Source organism: Tamandua tetradactyla, chromosome 11, assembly GCF_023851605.1.
Source record: "Tamandua tetradactyla isolate mTamTet1 chromosome 11, mTamTet1.pri, whole genome shotgun sequence".
Lineage (NCBI taxonomy): Eukaryota > Metazoa > Chordata > Mammalia > Pilosa > Myrmecophagidae > Tamandua > Tamandua tetradactyla.
Window position 1 is genome coordinate 72,530,009 of NC_135337.1, and position 18,140 is coordinate 72,548,148.

The window sequence follows — 18,140 nt, forward strand, 5'->3', positions numbered from 1 at the left end:
CTTCCAATTATTGCTTCATCTTGTTTTAAGTGATTTTAACAAAGTAGGAAATTATTTGCTTCCTGTTTAAAAGGAAACCATCATTAGAAATAACCATTGTTGTTTATTTCTAGTTTATAGCCTATAGATAAGGATAAAATACAAGAAAAACAACAACACCAACAGAGTATCTTCATAGGTAAAGAAGTTTTGTTATCCCATTGGAAAAAGATTCTATTTTACTTTGCAATTGAGAGAAAAACTTCAATAACCAGGTTGCAGTAAATTGCTTATAAAACTCATTATTATTAGCCTTCTACTCAAATAATAAAATAAAAAAAAATTGACTAAAAACCTGTCACTAGGTTTTAGGGGATTTGCTAAAGCACAATGATGAATTCTTTATTTACAAAGTCCCTGCTCTCTTAGGGAAGTGCGAAGTGTTTCCAAACACATATGACCAAATTTGCATCAACATGTTTTCTGTGCCAGAATAAGTAAAGTGATTAAATGCTTTGATTAGAAAAAGGTTAAATTAATAATTTGACTTAATTAAAATATTAACATTATAACTTACTGCTGTTGTAGGTTTTCTAGAAGATAGACATTGGCCATAGTTTACAAATTACTACGAGTGGAAAAACTGTGATACATTCTGAGGATTTGATTTGATATTCAGACAGAAATAAAGTGTCTACAGTAAAGCCTCAACAATTCCATTGGAAACGTGAGGAACTCCTCAATTTTAATTTAGCTACAGGAAGCATAAAGGGTGAAAATAAAATTACGGCAGGTATGTACAGCCTGTAAATGAAGCTTTAAGGGAGAATGTAGTAAACTTATGTTCTACCAAAAGAAATTGAGGAACTGGAAAGCTGGTAATATGATTTGGGGAGTGTGTTTAATGTTTTTATTTCTGTAAATAGGGACACATAACTTAGCCTATGATGAGTGTGCATTAAACATATGAGAGTTTAAAGGAATGTTAAAAACTGGAGGGAGATTTTAATACTTTTGAATGTGAAAATTCCTTAGGGGTTTCACCCGTTTCAATATAATTGATTTCGTCTACTGCTACTCAAACTCCTACCATATACCTGATTTAATGTAAAATACCTGGAATAATGAAAAACAAAAAGGGGCTATGAGGCATAATAGGCCATTCACTGTTTAGCACTTTTATTTAACATGGTGACTACACAGTTATTTTTGAGATATGATTTACACAGACCCCGTAACTTTATGCTGCTAAATCTTAATTGTTTCCTACGACTAAACAATCCGCAGAATGCCAGCCGTAAACGTGGAATTTAATATTCCATTAAACTTGAGAGCTGCAGGGTTGAGGGCTATTTGATCGGCTGCGAATGTGAAGGCTTTAAAAGGAGTCCAAACTAGGAATGGAGCCTGCAAGTTGTTTGGAAAACGTATGATTTTTTGGCATGTTCCATGATAATTCAAATATTAGAAATAATTTATAGCTCCATCTCACCCTAGCAGGGGCCTGTCTCACCCTAGCAGGGGCCTGGCCGGCTGGGACTCGTATCGCTTTTCCTTTTAGACAGTCAAACCACAGGTTGGCCTAAAGGAATGAGGCAGGCGTCCCCCCAACACTGATTTATCGTCAGTGAAAACACAGACTGCAGTAAAGCCGCAAGCTGCCGAGGCCGGCCAGCGGGCCGCACTCGGGACAGGCCGGAGGCTGCCGGTGGACCAAGGCGCCTCCTCCCAGGCGGACGCGGGCAGGGCGGGCGGCCTGAGGGCCGGGGGCCCCGCTCCGGCCAGGGGGTCCGTGCTGTAAGGGCGGCAGCGGGAGACGAGCCTCCTGCGTCCCTGTGGCCGTGAAGCGCCCCTCAGAACACACGCACTTGCGATTTAAATCTGGAAACGCTTAAGAAAAATGGCAAGGCCCGTTTTTCTCCGGCTTGGACATTTCAGCTGCGCTCCATCTCATGGTGGCCCCAAGAAGTGGAGCTTCTCCTGGCGGGTGGGTCCCGGGCTCTGGGCCATGCGACGCTGTGGAGCTTGTTTGCAGAAAATGTCGTGTTCTTGGAGCACGCTTTATGGGCCCGGCTCTCCGCAAGGTCAGGCTCCCTTCAGCTCCTGCACTGGGACCTGACGCTAGCACAGCCGACCCGACCCGAACCTCCCGGCTCTCAAGAACTTCGGCCTGGCCCTGACCCGGCCAGAGCGGGAGGAGCCCCGGGGAGCCTAGGGAGGGGCTGGGGAGGAGTCGTGGGAAGAGCCTAGAGAGGGGCAGCGGGAGGAACCTCGGGAGGAGCCACGGGAAGAGCTGCGGGAGGGGCTGTGGGAGGAGTCGTGGGATGAACTGTGGGAGGAGCCGCGGGAGGGACCTTGGGGGGAGTTATGGACCGTGGGAGGAGCGTAGGGAGGAGCCGTGGGAGGAGCATAGGGAGGAGTCTTGGGAGGATCCGCCGGAGGAGTCGTGGGAGGAGCCATGCTACCCGCGCAGCTGCCTCTCACAGCCTCTATATTTCAGCGTGAGATGAGATGCGTTGTGTGTCCGTAGACTTTGCATTTTTCGTACTTTTGTGAGCCCCACAGCGCATCCTTCTCAGCTGCAGGAGCAGAGCCCGTGCAGCCCGTGACGCGCCTTTAGTGTTTGAGCATGAGGACATGCGAATTGAGCGCGGAGTGAGCCAAGCGCTAAGGATACTTGGCCCCTTCAGGAAATGCAATGTTCTCAGGCTTTCACGGAAGCTGGGGAGCGGGGATTGCTGTTCTCGCTCAGTCCTGCTCCCCGAGAGGCAGGCAAAGGGCCGCGCCACGCTCTCCCTGTGAGGAGCTCACTGTGCCCACCGTGCCCTGCCGCCGCCTGCCTGTCGGCTCCCGCTGTGGCTGCCGCCCGGGCCCCCCCCCCCCCCCCCCCCGAGATCTGGGCCCGATCCTCTGCATGTTTGGGGCCTTCGAGCTAGGTGGGCGTCTCACCTGCTCATGAGCATGCAGGGGCACCTGCTCTTCCCGCCGCGAAAGCATAGCTGGGTACGAAAGCATCTGCCCTGCGGCCGCGACCTCAGTTCACTCCCCCTCTGCTCTCCCTAGACGTGTCCAGGTGTGTGGCGGAAAGGAAGTACACCCAGGAGCAAGCGCGGAAAGAATTCCAGCAGGTGTTCATCCCCGAGTGCAATGACGACGGCACCTACAGCCAGGTACGCTCGGGGAGCAGGCAGGTGAGAGAGGCAGGTGAGGGCGTGAGCCAGGTGCAGGTTGCAGAGAGCCTCAGTGACTGGCAGTTTCCATGCACATGCCTACTGGTGGCCTTGTCCACACCTACAGGTGGCCTTGTCCACACCTACAGGCGGCCTTGTCCACTTCAGAGATTCACCCCAGTGGCTCCAGTCTTTAGCCTGGGACGGGCGCCTGGGAGGCAGCCGGCCACACTCAGCTGACCGTGGCTGGAATTTAGTTTTAATTTGCTTTTAATGAAAATGGAGCACACGCTGGTTATATAACTTCAGCACCGGGAGGACTCAGTCGTTTTCTAGTCCAAGCTGGAAAGTTTGCAGACACCAGGTCAGGTTCAAGGACTTGCTTGTGATCCCACAAGGGCAAGGTCCAGAAAACAGCCCCAGGTCTCCATCTGCAGTGTGACAGTTTACATTTACAAATGCTATTGTTCCTTACTGAGGCGCTACAGCTCTACAATTCAGTCTAACTAATGTAGTTTTGAGTAGGAAAAACCAAACAAGGCCTGCTAAAATGCCTACCCTTCATTGGATGATAATAATGTAGATCCTAGGTATTTTCACAATTCGCATTTGACCTTTGAGAGACTGAGAGCGAAATGGAAAGAGAGGGGAGCAAAAGGGAGTGTCCAGCCCTGGTGAGCTCGTGGAGGGGGCACCCGTGGCAGGAGGGTCCGTGGAGAGAGGCAGAGAGCATGAGGTGATGGAGAGACCCTCTGGCGAGCTCGAGGAACACCAGCCTTCCTCTCCTTCCTACCACTGACCCACCGGGAGGTCGGGACGTGCCTCTCTCCTTCCCTGGGCTTCAGTGTCCTCCTGACTGGCACGGCAGTTCACGCGCCCAGCGCACAGCTCAGTGTTTGATGAAAGTGCTCCGGTCCCTTTAGATGGCCGAGATTTTGTGGTCGAGAGGATCACTTTCAAATCAGATGCCTTAGGGAACGATAGTAGGTCCTTTACCTAGACCCATGGCTGCGCTGGACACCTGGAGACGTGCTTGCCCGTTGTGTCGTCTCCCGACAGGTGCAGTGTCACAGCTACACGGGGTACTGCTGGTGTGTGACCCCCAACGGGAGGCCCGTCAGCGGCACAGCCGTGGCCCACAAGACGCCCAGGTGCCCAGGTAGGTGGAGGCGATTCACCTGGGGACCTGCCGACGGAAATCGGCCTGCTTTTTTTTTTTTAAGTTCTGATTGCCTTATATTTGATTTGCCATAATTGAAAAGGAAATTTGATTTAGGTGGAATTGTAGGGAATTGTGGAAATGAGTTTTTGATTATTTGGATCATATTAGAAAGTGTGTTTTCAAAAACTGTAGCCAGGGGACAGCTTCAGAAATGAAGGGTGACCTCTGCATCTGCAGGGTCATAGGTCATGGTGACTCAGGGCTCTTAAATTTTTAAAAGAACTGCTAGGACTGTAGTCACCAGTGGAAATGAGCAAATGTTTTCTTTGGCGAAGAAATAGGAAAAAATCTGGTTTCATGTGTATAAATTTGCAAAGAAAAAGAGGATCATTCTTCATAGCTCAATTTTCAAGATGTTTTATTTCTTTTACTTTATTGCTCAGAATGAGGGCTTGATGTACTAAAGGTAGCATTAGGAGAATAATCTATAACATGATCTATTTTCCATTAATATTTTAGAATAGATGCTATAAATGATTGAGATCACTTATATTTGAACATGGTGTGCAGTTCAACTTTTGATTAACTTTGGGGAGATTAGATCATCTATAAAACATTGTTGTCCTCCACCATCATAATTCCTGGATTAGACATATTAAAATAGGCAAGACATTGCCATTACATAGCAATAGTAAAATACAGCCCTTTCCTGAATAGATTCAAACATTTTGCCTTTGAAATAAACTTTTATCCTTATTTTCTGTTTTGTAGGCATTTAATAATTTTGTTTTGTTTTTTCCCTCAGACCTTTAGTGAACGTTTCAAACAAGGTTAAAACTCACAGGCAAAAAATTCACAACTCCGTATGGCTTCCATAAAAATAATGATAATAATACAAAACTGAGTATCTGAAGTGATTGGGCATCACTCAAAAGCCACGTCAACCATGGACTAAATATTGCTGGAAAAATATTTTGAGCAAGCTAACATTACACTTAATAATAATAATTTTACAAGTTGTGGAAGAAACAGAAGAAAACTAATATTGCTAGATTGGCTGTTGTGTGCCCCTCGCTCGGAAAGATGCTTTCTTGTGTTTATCTCATTTCAACTACTTAGCAGCCTTTGGGTTGAGTCTTATTTACCAAAGAGTAAACAGAGGAGGGATCTGTGTTTCTGTGATTTTAGCGATACTGTTTGAAAATGTAGTGTCTGAAAGAACTTTTTTAGAAAACTGTGCAAAATTGGTTGAATTTTTATTTCTCCAAAGAGCACTTCTTTTTTGAAATCAAATCCCTGCACTGTTCACTCACCTAACTTCTTTCCAACAAGGTATCCGTAACTTTTTTATTGTGTAGAAATGCTCCATCTTTTCATTGTCCATGTTGCTATTTTGGCCAAAGGGATGGATTATGGAAGAAAGAGTATTATTTCCTTTTGCTCAAAAACCTGGTATTTATTGCTACTGAGTAGGAAGCCAAGTGTTTTAGATTAAAAGTTAAAAAGTAAATGAGCAGGTTCTCCCCTAAGCTGTTGTGTTCTGTAAGGCTACACATTAGTTTACACTTTAACAATATGTTTACGTGGCCATAACCTCAGAGTTGGCTTGCAAGTGCCATTTTACACTGGCTGATACAACTGATACATTCCATAACTCCCAGAGGGTTTTGGAAAACTTTTTCAAAGACACAGCTGCAGTCCATGCTTTTATTTGAAAACTTGTGTGCGTGAGAGAGCAGGTGCCTGTGTTAGGTCTTGTGAAAACTTTATGTGGTTGCAGTACATTGTTGGGAAAATTTTGAAACTTAAGAGAGAGTGGTGGGAGGGTTGAGCTCACACACACGTCGAGTTTTTGGCAAACTTTCATATAATGTATATTAATGAATTCCTTTCTTCTTGGATGTTGGCACAGCCTGGAAAAAGAAAGCAAGATAACAAGGCAATAGAGGACTGAATTTGCATGAGATTGTGACTAATAACAAGGTTGGTCAAAGTTGTCATCTGCACATGCCCAGGGGATTCAGTTCTAGGTGCTTCCTTGGTAATTGCTTCCACCGATACGTACTGCGATGAACGTGCCTTCTCCGCTACCTGGCGGTGACGGTTGAGATTCTCAGTGCTGATTAAAATCAGGGGAAGATTCTGCACGTGTTAAATAAGCTTCAGGGTTTAATAATTATCTTTTGCTGAAAGTTAATTCTTCAGATGAAGGTCATCATCTAAGTCCATGTTACAAATATTTGAAAATCAGAAAAGCAGAAGATTAAACATCAGTCAAGAGGAATTGCCACTTCTGACGTGCACGTGTGGTTTATATTACAGGCCCATGCAGATACACGGCGAGGCAGGCCAGGCTGGGGGTGTTTGGATGGTATTGGTGTGAGTTTGGCCAAATGGAAAAGTGCCTTCTCCCAGATCTTCCCACCTTCTCACTTGTCCAAAAAAGACCTTCAAAAGGGGTTGAATTATTTTACTTCACGATGGTGTATTTTAACCATAAATGCAAAATGCCTGAATGAGATGAGAAAACTGGGCAAAAGTCTTGAGCAGGCGGTGTTTTGTACCTGCAGAAATCATTTTGGCTATCATTCCATAAATGAATAAACAAAGGAGATGCTTCTTAGGCTCATTAGTATCAGGGAACTGTAAATTAAATTCACTTGAAGGTAATATATATTTGACATCCTTTCCGAGGATTTTGGTAAAAGGGGGAAGAAGGAAAGGACGAGTTCCTGGGCGGGCCACAAAGGCGGATTGTGGGAACTCCGCTAATGGCAAACATCAGTTTTGGTGTTCCCCAAATTCTTATTTATTCTGAAGAATAAGAGACTTTGATCCTTGCTTTCCTTCTTGTGTTTGTTGTGGGTCAAGCATATGAGAAGGCGAGCAAGGATGGGTGAGAAGCTTTGGGGGGGGACTTTGGGCTTAGGTGGGGGTGTCCGTCCTGCTGAGCTGCGAACCCCTTGAGAGTTTCTGGGGCAGGAAGCTGCTCTTCAGCCCGTGTCCATGTGCTTCTCTGCCCGGCCTGGCCGAAGAGCGGGGCTTTCCTGCTGGTTGTTGGAGATTTGTCTCCACCAGAGCCCTGTGGATTAGACCCCTGGGTCTTGGAGGACTTCACGCTGGGGCATCTCCTTCTGCCCCGGATGCTCGAGGAGGGCACAGTAAAGGACAGCAACCCACTGGACGTTTCCCTCAGGTCCTTTCTGCCGGGCAGGCTGGGGCAGACTCAACACCGCTTCGGCTGCACACAGCTGGTTTATGTGCATTCTGCGGGGAGCTCCTTTTTGTAAGACTGGAAGAATAGCCTTGCTGCGCTGGTGCAGAGTGTAGAAATAAAGGCCTTTTCCAGGGAGGATTTTACAGCCTGTGCTCTCTTCTCTCAGGGTCTTGTCTCCCTTCTGTCCCTGAGCACCCCAGCCAAGAGCTTGTTCCTGGCCCGAGCACAGCGTGGTTTAGGATGTTGTAAACCGAACCTACATGCAAGGATTTTTAACATTACAATATCCAAAGAGTCTTAATATGCAGCTCAGATTTAGTTGTTTTTGAGGTAAGCCAAGGTTTTGATTTATGGAGGAGAGGAGTAGAAACATATCACAAAGCCACGGCGGTGGATGCTGAGCTCTCCTCCCCTCCCTCTTGAAACCGAGGGCAGGTGGGGGGCACAGCTGCGGGCGGGGCCTTCTCCCCAAGGCGTGGGGACCATCAGGCAGCCGTGCCCATCCCATGGGGCCCCTGCTCAGAGTGCAAACAATGACGTTTCTGTTGACCCCTGTGTGTCTCCTCACGAGTTTTTATAACATCAAAAATTAACTATAATATGATTTTAATTATTGAAACTTTCCACTCCTGTGCCAGGAAGGATGGGTCTGTGCTCTGCTCTAGGAATTTACCCACTCTGGTCTGGATGAGATCTCTACTTGAGTGTACACTACTTGCTCAGCTCGAGAATGTTAAATTTGAGTCCTGAGAAGTCTCAGTCCTAAATGACAGAAATCTCTTGTTGCACGGAATCACATTTCAGTATATTATTCACAATAATTGAGCTGAGCTCCCTGCCTGTGTCTTCCCGCAGCTCTGGCCTCTGACCTGAAAGTCCTGTTGTGTGCATATCCTAAATGATTTCTGAACAATTCGACTTTATCAGGAGTAGCTAACTTTTTTTTTTTAATTTTCCCTGGCACCAAGTTAAGGGCCCTGTGTGACTGAGGAACTTGAAAGAAACATTTAGAACAATCGAATTCCCCAATATTGAAATCACCGAGACAGTTGTGGTTGACTTCTAAGTCCCCTCTAATATTTCCCTATAAAAGCTATTAAAATGAAAATGTGAAGTCTCCTTGCTTGTTGGAAAGGAGCCAGAACAGAGTCCTCCCTCCCCGCTGCCACGGTTGCCTTTTCTTTGGCTTAGAGTTCTCTTCTTTAAAAATAATAGTAATAAAATGCAATATTTCAGTACATACTGGAAAGGAAGTGTAAAAACAACCTTCCCACTTGCTGGAAAGGCTACCCACCTTCCTGGTGGGGGTGAAAATGAGTGATAAATGATGCTCTTTTCTGCCAGGTTTCCGTGCAGATGTCAGCAACAACACAAATCTGAATTTTATCTATATTCCAAAACCTTGGGAAGTTTCCCAAAACCTTGGGAAGTGATTTTGAAGGGAAAGATACAAGTTATACTTGCCCTCTAACACTTACTAATATGACAGTGTTTGCAGCTTTGAGAAAATTCATTTTGTACCCGTAATGAGGTGAGATAGTAATTTGACAGAGCCACAGCGAGCGGGTACAATTTCCACTGCAAGTTCCAGATCGTGGGAATTTCTGACGGTGTTTGATTGATGCAAAAAATGTTTAAAACAATAAATAAAATGTTTAAGGAAAAGACCACAAGAGGCGGTTACTATGCCAAAGAAGAGGCTTCACAGCCTGTTGGGGAATGAGGGAGAGGGCTGGGCCTGGGCACTTGGCCTGCGTGGCTTTGTGTGGCTTTGTGTGGCCTGCGTGGCTTTGTGTGGCCTGCGTGGCTTTGTGTGGCTTTGTGTGGCCAGCGTGGCCTGCGTGGGCTAAGACTCCAGTTTCCCTTCATCCCTAGAGTGACCTTGGCCTTGGAAGGTTTTGTGGTGCTTGTCCGCCCCAGCAGGGGCCATGCCTGCATACACCTGTCTCCCTCTCTCTTTAATTTTGATGTAGTTTTCTTTTTATAATTGGATTTTTAAAAAATTTTAATTTGGACTCATTTTTGAAGTGTTCAGCTCTCTGATGGGCAACGTTTTGGTGTGGTCATTTCTCCTCCCTCCCATATAAGGATTTTCAGGGTCTCGTACTTGCGCTTTTATCGTAATCTGCTCTATTATTGCACTGTACTGTCCATTTAATTTACTGGCTAATTTATAATTGAAACTTTCATTCACTTAGAAGAGCACTGCCCTCATCTATGTTTTACCACACTTAGTTGACAAAAGACTTTTTCTCTGACAGTTTCTCATATATACTAAAACTTTTAAAAAGAAAGCAAGAAATAAATTATCCTTATCAATATAACTTAATTCAAAGAAAAATGTTTTCTTCTGTGTCCTTCCAGAGATATTCTATGTTTATTAAAGCAAGTAGATGTATTTTCCTTCTTTTCCTCCTTAGACAAATCACACGTTTTTTGCAGCACTTTTTTCTCTCTTATGCTTAACTATAATAGCCAAATATTGGGAGGATTTATGAAATGATTAAAAGGTGGTACGATCCTTTTGCAGGAATGATATACCTGTTCTTATTTTATTCTCCTGCCATTAAAATATGCAAAACAGGCATTAAAGTAAAAAAAGGAAGAAATACAAGACAGAAACGTTCATGTGGACACTGATGGATGGTGAATCCAGCAACAATCTCTCAGTTTGTGCAAAGAAAAATTTGCGATTTATGTTTCTTCTTTTATCATTGTAGAGAAGGAAACTCAGATTTGGAATGTTCTGGGTGCTAGCATCAGTCATTGGTAAATCAGAAAATTATTTTCATCTGAGGCTTCTCTAGGTAGGAATTGCTACTATTCATAGCCAAGATTGACTAAATAAGTAAAAAGATCCACAAAAATAAATGTGAACACCACGAAGCCCCCTCACTTGCCTCCCTGGGAGAAGTATACCTGTATTCCACATTCATAAGCACAGTGAAAGTTTATCGAGTTAAAAATTAATTGATTTAGTTTGCTTTCTCCATACACAGAAATATGAAAGAAGAAAAAGAGAAGTCGTGGAGGTCATGCTAGAGGTGATGATAGCAAGAGGCAGCAGTGAGAGCTTGACAGGCAACCAAGAAGTGGGCAAATCGATAAGGGTATTGATAATATAGGAATACAATAATGCTAAATTAGAACTTCAGGAAGCGTAGGGGCCAAGCCACTTTGTTCAGAGCTGCTGTGCCCACATTTAGTGCACCTCAGCCCCCTGGCCAGGTGACCTTCAAACGGCTGGGCCACACCCACAGTTTCTGATGTCTGAGTCTGCAGTTTACCTTTTTGACAAAATTTCCAGGTGAGGTCGATGCTTCTGAGCCAGGGGCCACACCTTGTGAACCACCCTGAGGCGGCGGGCTCCCTGCGCCCCACGAGCTTGGGCAGGCATGCTTGGGTGAGGCCTGCCTGGCTGGCTCAGCTGCAGCTGGGGGGGCCCTACTGGATGTCCCTGTGATGGGCACTGCAGTTCTGAGCGCCAGGTTGCTCAAGAAAAATGAAGAGAACTGGATTCACGCCCCTGCCAGGGATGTGCCAAATCTGGTGGGTGGCACCTGTTTCTGCAAAAGTCGTGCGGACGAGTGAGGAGTGGGGGCGGCATCGTAGGGGTCAGTATGCCACCGTGCTCTGGCAGCCTTGCATGTCTCCATATGGCCCTGAGGCCGTGCTCAGCAGCAGTCTGACCCATGCCTCAGCACAGGGCCTGGAAGCTTCCAGAACATGGCAAAGAGGCAGTTTTGTGTGGAGTTCAGTTCCTACGCTGCAGGGTGCTTTCTGCAATGGTGAAATTCATGTGTCAACTTGGCCAGTTTTGGGGTCCAGTTGTGTGGTCAAGCCAGCGCTGGCCTCACTTAGGGTGAGGATACTTTGTGGACTTAGGTCAGCAGTAAGCTGATTGCATCCATGGCTGGTGACATCTGCAGTCATCCGAGGACACTGCCTTCAACACGAGAGGCGTCTCATCCAGTCACCTGAAGCCCTTCGAAGGAGAAGTGGCAGCTTTAGCCGTCGGAAGGGAAAGTTTGGTCTCCACTCCAGCCAGCTTCTCCTGGGGATGCATGACCCTTGATCAGAGCTTGGGGCCTGCTCTGTGGAATTTGGACTTGCCCATCCCCACAGTCGCATGAGCCAATTCTTTTAATAAATCGAATATTTATGTATATATTATACATATATGCTCATATGTAACCTCCTATTGCTTCTGTTCCCTGGAGAGCCCTGACTACTGTGGCTTCTATTTTGTGCAAGGCTGCCATGCGATGCTTTGCCGCCTGCCTCCCTGGCGTGGTGTGGATTTCCGCATTGCCAGTACAGCTTGGGCTGTACTGAGTTGACTCAACGACAGAGTGACCCACGGCTGGTCCTGCCCGCCTGGTATCGGACACCTCCTGCTCCGCCCGTGGAGGTCCTGGGACAGCAGGTGTGCAAGGAGCACTGAGTATATCCTCCGCTTAGTGTGCGAGGGAAGTACAATGGAATGCTGTGCGTGTGGTGAGAAGCGAGTGGCTTTTCTTCCTTGGGAAGAAGAAAACCCGTGAAAATAAGCGATGCATCAATAGCTGACTCCCTGCCATCTGCTAACATCTGGGAATCTTCATCGCATCCATTCACTGGAAATGGAATTAATAGTGACTCCAGATCAGCCAGATGCCAAGAGGCCGCCTCCAGTCTGCCCTGGTGACGACTGCACACATCACAGCGGTGTTAGTCTTTGGGGTGCAGTGGTAAAGATGGCTCCGAGACGGGGAGCCGCGGGGTGCCGACAGCCTTCTGTGGCAGGTGGAATGATCAATGGATCGTCCGCATTTTAGACTTACCTGCTTCTCGCCTACTGTTATACCAATGTTCACTTAGTGGCTTCTGCCGGCCCCCTTGGGGGTAAGCTGGCAGGCGTGTGCCATGATGACTGACAAAACCCTGAAGCCCAGAGGGCACTCGGGGAACTTGGCTTCATGGACAGGATTGCCTGAGGCTCTTAAGGGCTGGCCATGACCCCAATACTGTCTTCAGTTCCTGGGGTCCTCTCTGCCCCCGCTTCCTTCCCCGTACCTCCTGTTCTCCCTCGGGTCCACGCCCCCCGCCTGGGCCTGCTCACTGAGGGGAAAGGGTAGGCGGGTCTGAGAAACAAGCCGAGGCACCGCATATGCCACTGACCGAGGATTTCCGCCCTGCGTGGGTGCTGCTGTGGGCGCAGGTCCACTCTCAGGGCCTCCCCCTGCGTGTGGGGTCACTGCAGGGACATGCAGCGCGTTCGCGCCAGCAGAAGGAAGTGGGCCAGGGTGGCCGCGAGGGCTCCTGGAGGGGGCCGGGTGGGCCTTCTCCGCAGCCTCCAGCCGTGCGCGCTCCGCCCTCGGGCCCTGGCTCTGTCAGCAACACTGGCCCCTTCTTTTCCACCTCGCGGCTGCTCGTCCATTTGGTCTTCGCTTGCAGCGGCTTCCCCAGAGGCCCGGCGTCTAGAAGCGCAGCCTGGGACGTGGGCAGTGCTGCCTCGGTTAACCCCTGGGGGTCTCAGCTTTCTGCTCGGCAGTGGAAGAGCTGCTGTCGGCGAGAACAGTTCGTGCTCACGGCATGGGGTGGTGCGCGTGGCGTGGCTGTCCACCCAGGGGGGCGCACAGCTCATGATAACTGCTGCTCAGGTGGATCGTGCTGCTTACCTGTACGCACACAGTGAGTGTTGAGTAACTGAGAAGCGATCAGTGAAGGAGGGCACGTCCCCCGCCAGTGGCCTCAGGGAGGGGACCTGGCCCCGGAGCCAGCGACCGCGCATTGCCCCGCGGTCCAGCCTCCCGAAGGCAGGACCGTGCGGCCTCTGCAGGCGGACACGCGCAGACAGGCTGGTGGGCTCCGCGTGGCCCCGGTGCATGCCGCAGACCTGAGCGCGCTGGCATGTCCTATGGGCACTGTCATCGTGGACAGGGCACGGCCTCGCTGCCTGTCTGGTGGGGAGGGAAGGGAAATCCACAGGGGCTGGGGTGCACCTGGTCTCCTGCCCTGAAATCCAGCCACTGGTGGGGGTCCTGGCCACTCCCTGGCCCGAAGAGGCGGGCACCGAGGCCACCCCGGACATGGGGTGAGGCTGCAGGGGCGGGTCACCGCGTCCCGAGATCGGTCTGCAGAGCCCAGCGCCAGCACCCAATGCAAACCCTGTCTGGAGAGCAAGGGGGACACAGCCGGCTCTCGGTCTTCTCTTCTTTCTTTTTGCCAAAGAAGAACCGCCTTACATCATAAATCTGCTGTAAGATGGGAGCTCTCCAGAAAGGGCTGTGTCACTGTGACAGGCTTGTTCAGCTTGGGTGGCAGGAACCACCCTCCCTGCAGGTGGAGCATGGGCCCGCCTCGCCGGCCCTGTCCCCTCGCCGGCCTGTCCCTTCGCCGGCCCGTCCCCTCGCCGGCCCTCTCCCCTCACTGGCTGTGTCCCCTCGCCAACCCTGTCCCCTCACTGGCCCTGTCCCCTCGCCAGCCCTGTTTCCTCACTGGCCCTGTCCCCTTGCCGGCCTTGTCCCCTGACTGGCCCTGCCCCCTCACCGGCCCTGTCCCCTTGCCTCTTCCTGTGCTTGTTTGTTTTTCAAGAGCTGTAGCACTGGGGAAGAAGCTGGTCTTAGAGCACCAGCTCTGGGCAAAATGCCATCCCCTCTCTTGGGACTGTTTGGGCAGCATCCTTACTGCTGAGTACAGCTGGATTTGAACCAGTTGCCCAGAACGAAAAGACTTTATAGCTCGTTATTCCTCCCTCAAATCACAGAACTTGTCCTCATTTGGTGTTTTTGTGGTTTCCTCCACCAGAACTGCCTACCCTAATTGCCAGGAAAGCTACCCTTCATAAAACAGCATCTAAATGGGATGGCAGCTCACAAATAGGAGAAATTCAAATGTGTCTTTTCGAAATACAAGTCCAAGGAGCGTCATTTAGACGCGTCTGTGTGTGCAGGAATAGCGGTCAGAGGCTAAGGATACAGGCATCTAGCCCGTTATTTGCAGAACTGTTTTTACTGTCTTCCAAAAACTCTCAGCACATCAGTGCTTAGTTCTAGGACCCTTTCCTGCACCTACTTCCTAGACTCTTGCTTATTACAAACATTTGGGAATTCCTCAAGAAATGCTTATCTCCAGGAAAATGTAATAAAAGAATAACAGTTGTTTTTTAGGTTATGGATTCGTGTTCATTTATGGGGCTTTGTTGTCTCATGGAAAGTGTTGTTAGGGACGAGACGTTACAGCTCCGCAGGCTGGGGGAATTTTGGGAGAAATCTTTTTGTCTGGAGGCAGTTGGAAGATGAAGTAAATACCTTATTGGGATCTTTTAAAAATTCTGAGTTGCAAAGTATTTATTTGCATTCTGGAGCAAGTTATCAAGGGACACTTGGTTCTGTTTTAAAATTATTTCTGATATATTAAGAACAAGATAAAATTCTGCTCTTTGGTTTCATTTAAGTAAATACTGATTGAATTTAGGGGCTGGATGAGCAGGCAGTGTTGGCTGGCTCTGAGGGAAGGACTGCCTGGGGGTAGAGGTAGATAAGTGTTAAATGTTGTATTCTGATTTCAGCCACTAATCAAATTTTGAATCTGCAGTTTGGACTGTTCTGGCCTGAGATGACAAGATGTTATATAATTTCAGTTGAGAAGCTCTCTCATGGGGGCTGCTACAATTATCATACAGGCTATTGACATTGAGCTCACAATAGAAAAACCTACGTAGTTACATTTAGAAATATCACTGAAATATGATTTCCAGTCAAAAGTAGGAAACTTTTTTTTGAATCATTGCAGGAAAGCATACAGATAAATTGATGACTAAAAAATGTCAACTTTTTAAGAAACTTGGATTTGTAAAGATTTTGTACATAAGGAGAAACAAGAAAAATGGATTCTGAAAGCTTTGTGAGATGACAGCACAATGGGCCAGTTTCATTTCCCAGGGCCTTCTTACCAGAAATAAAATTCTGTATTTTGATACCTGGAAACAATGTAGTATTTTGCCAAATGGTAACAGCAACAGCTGGGAAATAACCAAATGGCTTTCTTTAATAAGTACTTAAAAACTGTCTAAAAGACATAAACCAATAAAATCCTGTTCTTTTTTTAATCTATCGACAAAATCAGATTTCCAAATGCTTTATACAGTTCTGTCATGGATGTGCAGTAGTGCAGCACATGTCCAAAGCAGGCTCAGGAATCCTTGTAACAGAAATAATTGAGAATGCATTCACATATAAATTACCAATCAGCCTTCACCACCTTGCATTGAAGGAGATATGTCTATTGAAATGGGTTGTTGCAAAAGAACGGTTGTACTTTGTTCCCTTAAGTAAACCCACTGACTTCAGTTTGGATAAATATATGAGAACTGATTACCTTAGTATGATTTTCATCCATACTGCCAGAGAATGAATGGTTTCCAAAAAGGTTCTATTATTTTCCCTGCAATCAAAGAGCTTTGGTACAATTAACTGCTTGTACATTTTCCTACTATATTACTGTTAAATTTCCAAGAAACCAGATAAACATTCTCAAAATGTCATGTGCATTTGTCATGTCAACAGGAGCCTATATTTCAATGATAATTGAAGCTGAAAGAAAAGGAACCGACTAATTTTAAGTTCTAATTCACAGAACCTTTTTGCTAAGGACTGGTGCCTTGTGTATGACTACAGTAATTCTAAATTAATTTTGAACAGAGTATTTTGAAATGCCTCACAATTAAACTCCCAATTAACTCTGACTATTTTTTTTCTTTGAGTAGGTATAATAATGATGAAGAAAAAAGTTGCTTTCTAATGCGGATTTAATCCTTTGGAAAAGAAAGAACAATATCTCATATTTGTAATATAAGTCTTTTAGTAAAATAGATATGTTAAACCATCATCTCACAAATTACTTGGTCAGACTTAGTATATTTCCTCTACAAAAAAATAGTTCCACGATTTTCTTTCCTATGAATTGGAAACAAGCTGAAACTAGGATTTTTAATTATCTTCAGCTATGGAACTTTTTATTATTTTTCAGACTATTTCCAATTTTAGCCTAATTCTCTCCACTCACCCAACTGTTGATATATGTTAAGAAGTTATCATGGAATTTTTCAAATAAACAAACTTTAATATGTCAGGTTAAAGGGTCTGACGTACATGTTCAGCTATTGGCAGCAGGACTGGGAATGAACCTTCTTATGTGTCCCACCTAGAGCTTGTCACTTCAAGCAGCCATGTCACCTGGGGGCACGGGAGAGCTTGCCTCATTTAACCATAGTTCCAAAGCACTGTGCTTTAATCAAAATGGAGTAAAATATTTGCCTAGTTTAATTATCAATGATAATTTGACACTGAAAAATTATTTTATTCCTCTTTTAGGTTCAATAAATGAAAAGTTACCACAAAGAGAAGGCACAGGAAAAACAGGTAGCTATCTTAAATGAATTTCCAGGATACCGTATAAGATCTAATGGGATATTTGCCTTAAAATAACTCTTATTTCTTAAGTTCAAACTTAAATAGTTACCAGTAATCAAAAGGAACGCTGAAAAAGTTTGTTAATTATTCATTCAACAAATATTTATTCACTATTTAGTATTGTCAGGGACTCTGCTGGGTGCTGGGCGGGTCCGGTGGGAAACTCACCTGTGTCCGATGAGGCCACTCACACCTGGCCTGGGTCGAGCCGCCGGGGGGGGGGGGGGGAGCCTGGAGGTGACGGAAGCTGTCTTGGAGAGTCCGGGTTGGTGGCCTTGGAGTGCGGTCAGAGAGTCAGTGCTGTGACTCTGTAGCTCTGAGACATAGGAGCCTTTGAGGACCCCTGACAGAGATGTCTCACCTCCTTCGGACAAGGAGGAATGCCTTCCCCATCCATCACCATCACTTCTTTGAGTGAAACAAGCTGGAATCAGGACAGTGGAGCACTTTCCTTTTAAAATCACTCTAGCATACAGGTTGCCTTCCAGCAGCGTAGTGTGTCTGCTAGGAACTTTCTCATCCTTCCGTCCCAAGTTGTATGCAGTCCTGTTCCTTGAGCTTATATGGAAACTGGTAGGTGTCGCCCCTGCGCAGGAAAGATCGCAGTCTCTTTGTGTGATTAAGCCGTGCACAAGGCAAAGGTGCTGTGCAAATGGGTGGCTGAGTAAGTGTCAGCCTGCTTAGAGAGGCGTTGACAGGGCTTTAGAGAAGGGTCAGGGAGGATGGAATGGTTTCATGGAAGAGGAGGGACTAGACTTGGAAAGATTTGGGCAGGTATAACAGGTGGAGCAGGTAAAGGCACAGTATTGAGGAAAATGGTTATGCCATTTTCCACCTGAAAAGGCATAACCAAGACACTGGCTGAAGAGAGGATTTGTCTTTGGAAAAAAAGAGATGAAGTTTGTAGTTGGAAAGCTGTTCACTTCCAAATAGCCTCGGATGCTGGAATAAGCTGGGTGTGACTGAGCCTCTGCACGAGTGTGGGGAGGTGCCCACTATTCCTAGAGAAGATGAGGTGACAGCATGCATGATTTAAAAATCAGTCAGTGGCTGAAAGGCCAGAGAAGATTGAAGGAAGGCATTCAGAAAAAGTATTTCAGAGGTCATTTCCTAGTCTTTTTCAATGTGATACACATTGAATCCACTGTAAAAGGAAA

The 18,140-nt window shown here is 46.6% G+C and overlaps 1 protein-coding gene across 3 annotated transcripts in view; it reads left to right on the forward strand.

Moving 5' to 3' along the window:
• The window catches only part of SMOC2 (SPARC related modular calcium binding 2), a 198,333-nt gene that overhangs the window by 62,182 nt on the left and 118,011 nt on the right, over positions 1–18,140 (forward strand). For all 3 annotated transcript variants that reach the window (XM_077120876.1, XM_077120877.1, XM_077120878.1), the window contains exons 3-5: positions 3,043–3,149; positions 4,209–4,308; positions 16,885–16,932. In XM_077120876.1, coding sequence (XP_076976991.1) covers positions 3,043–3,149; positions 4,209–4,308; positions 16,885–16,932 — 255 coding nt within the window. The remainder of the gene's footprint in view (positions 1–3,042; positions 3,150–4,208; positions 4,309–16,884; positions 16,933–18,140) is intronic.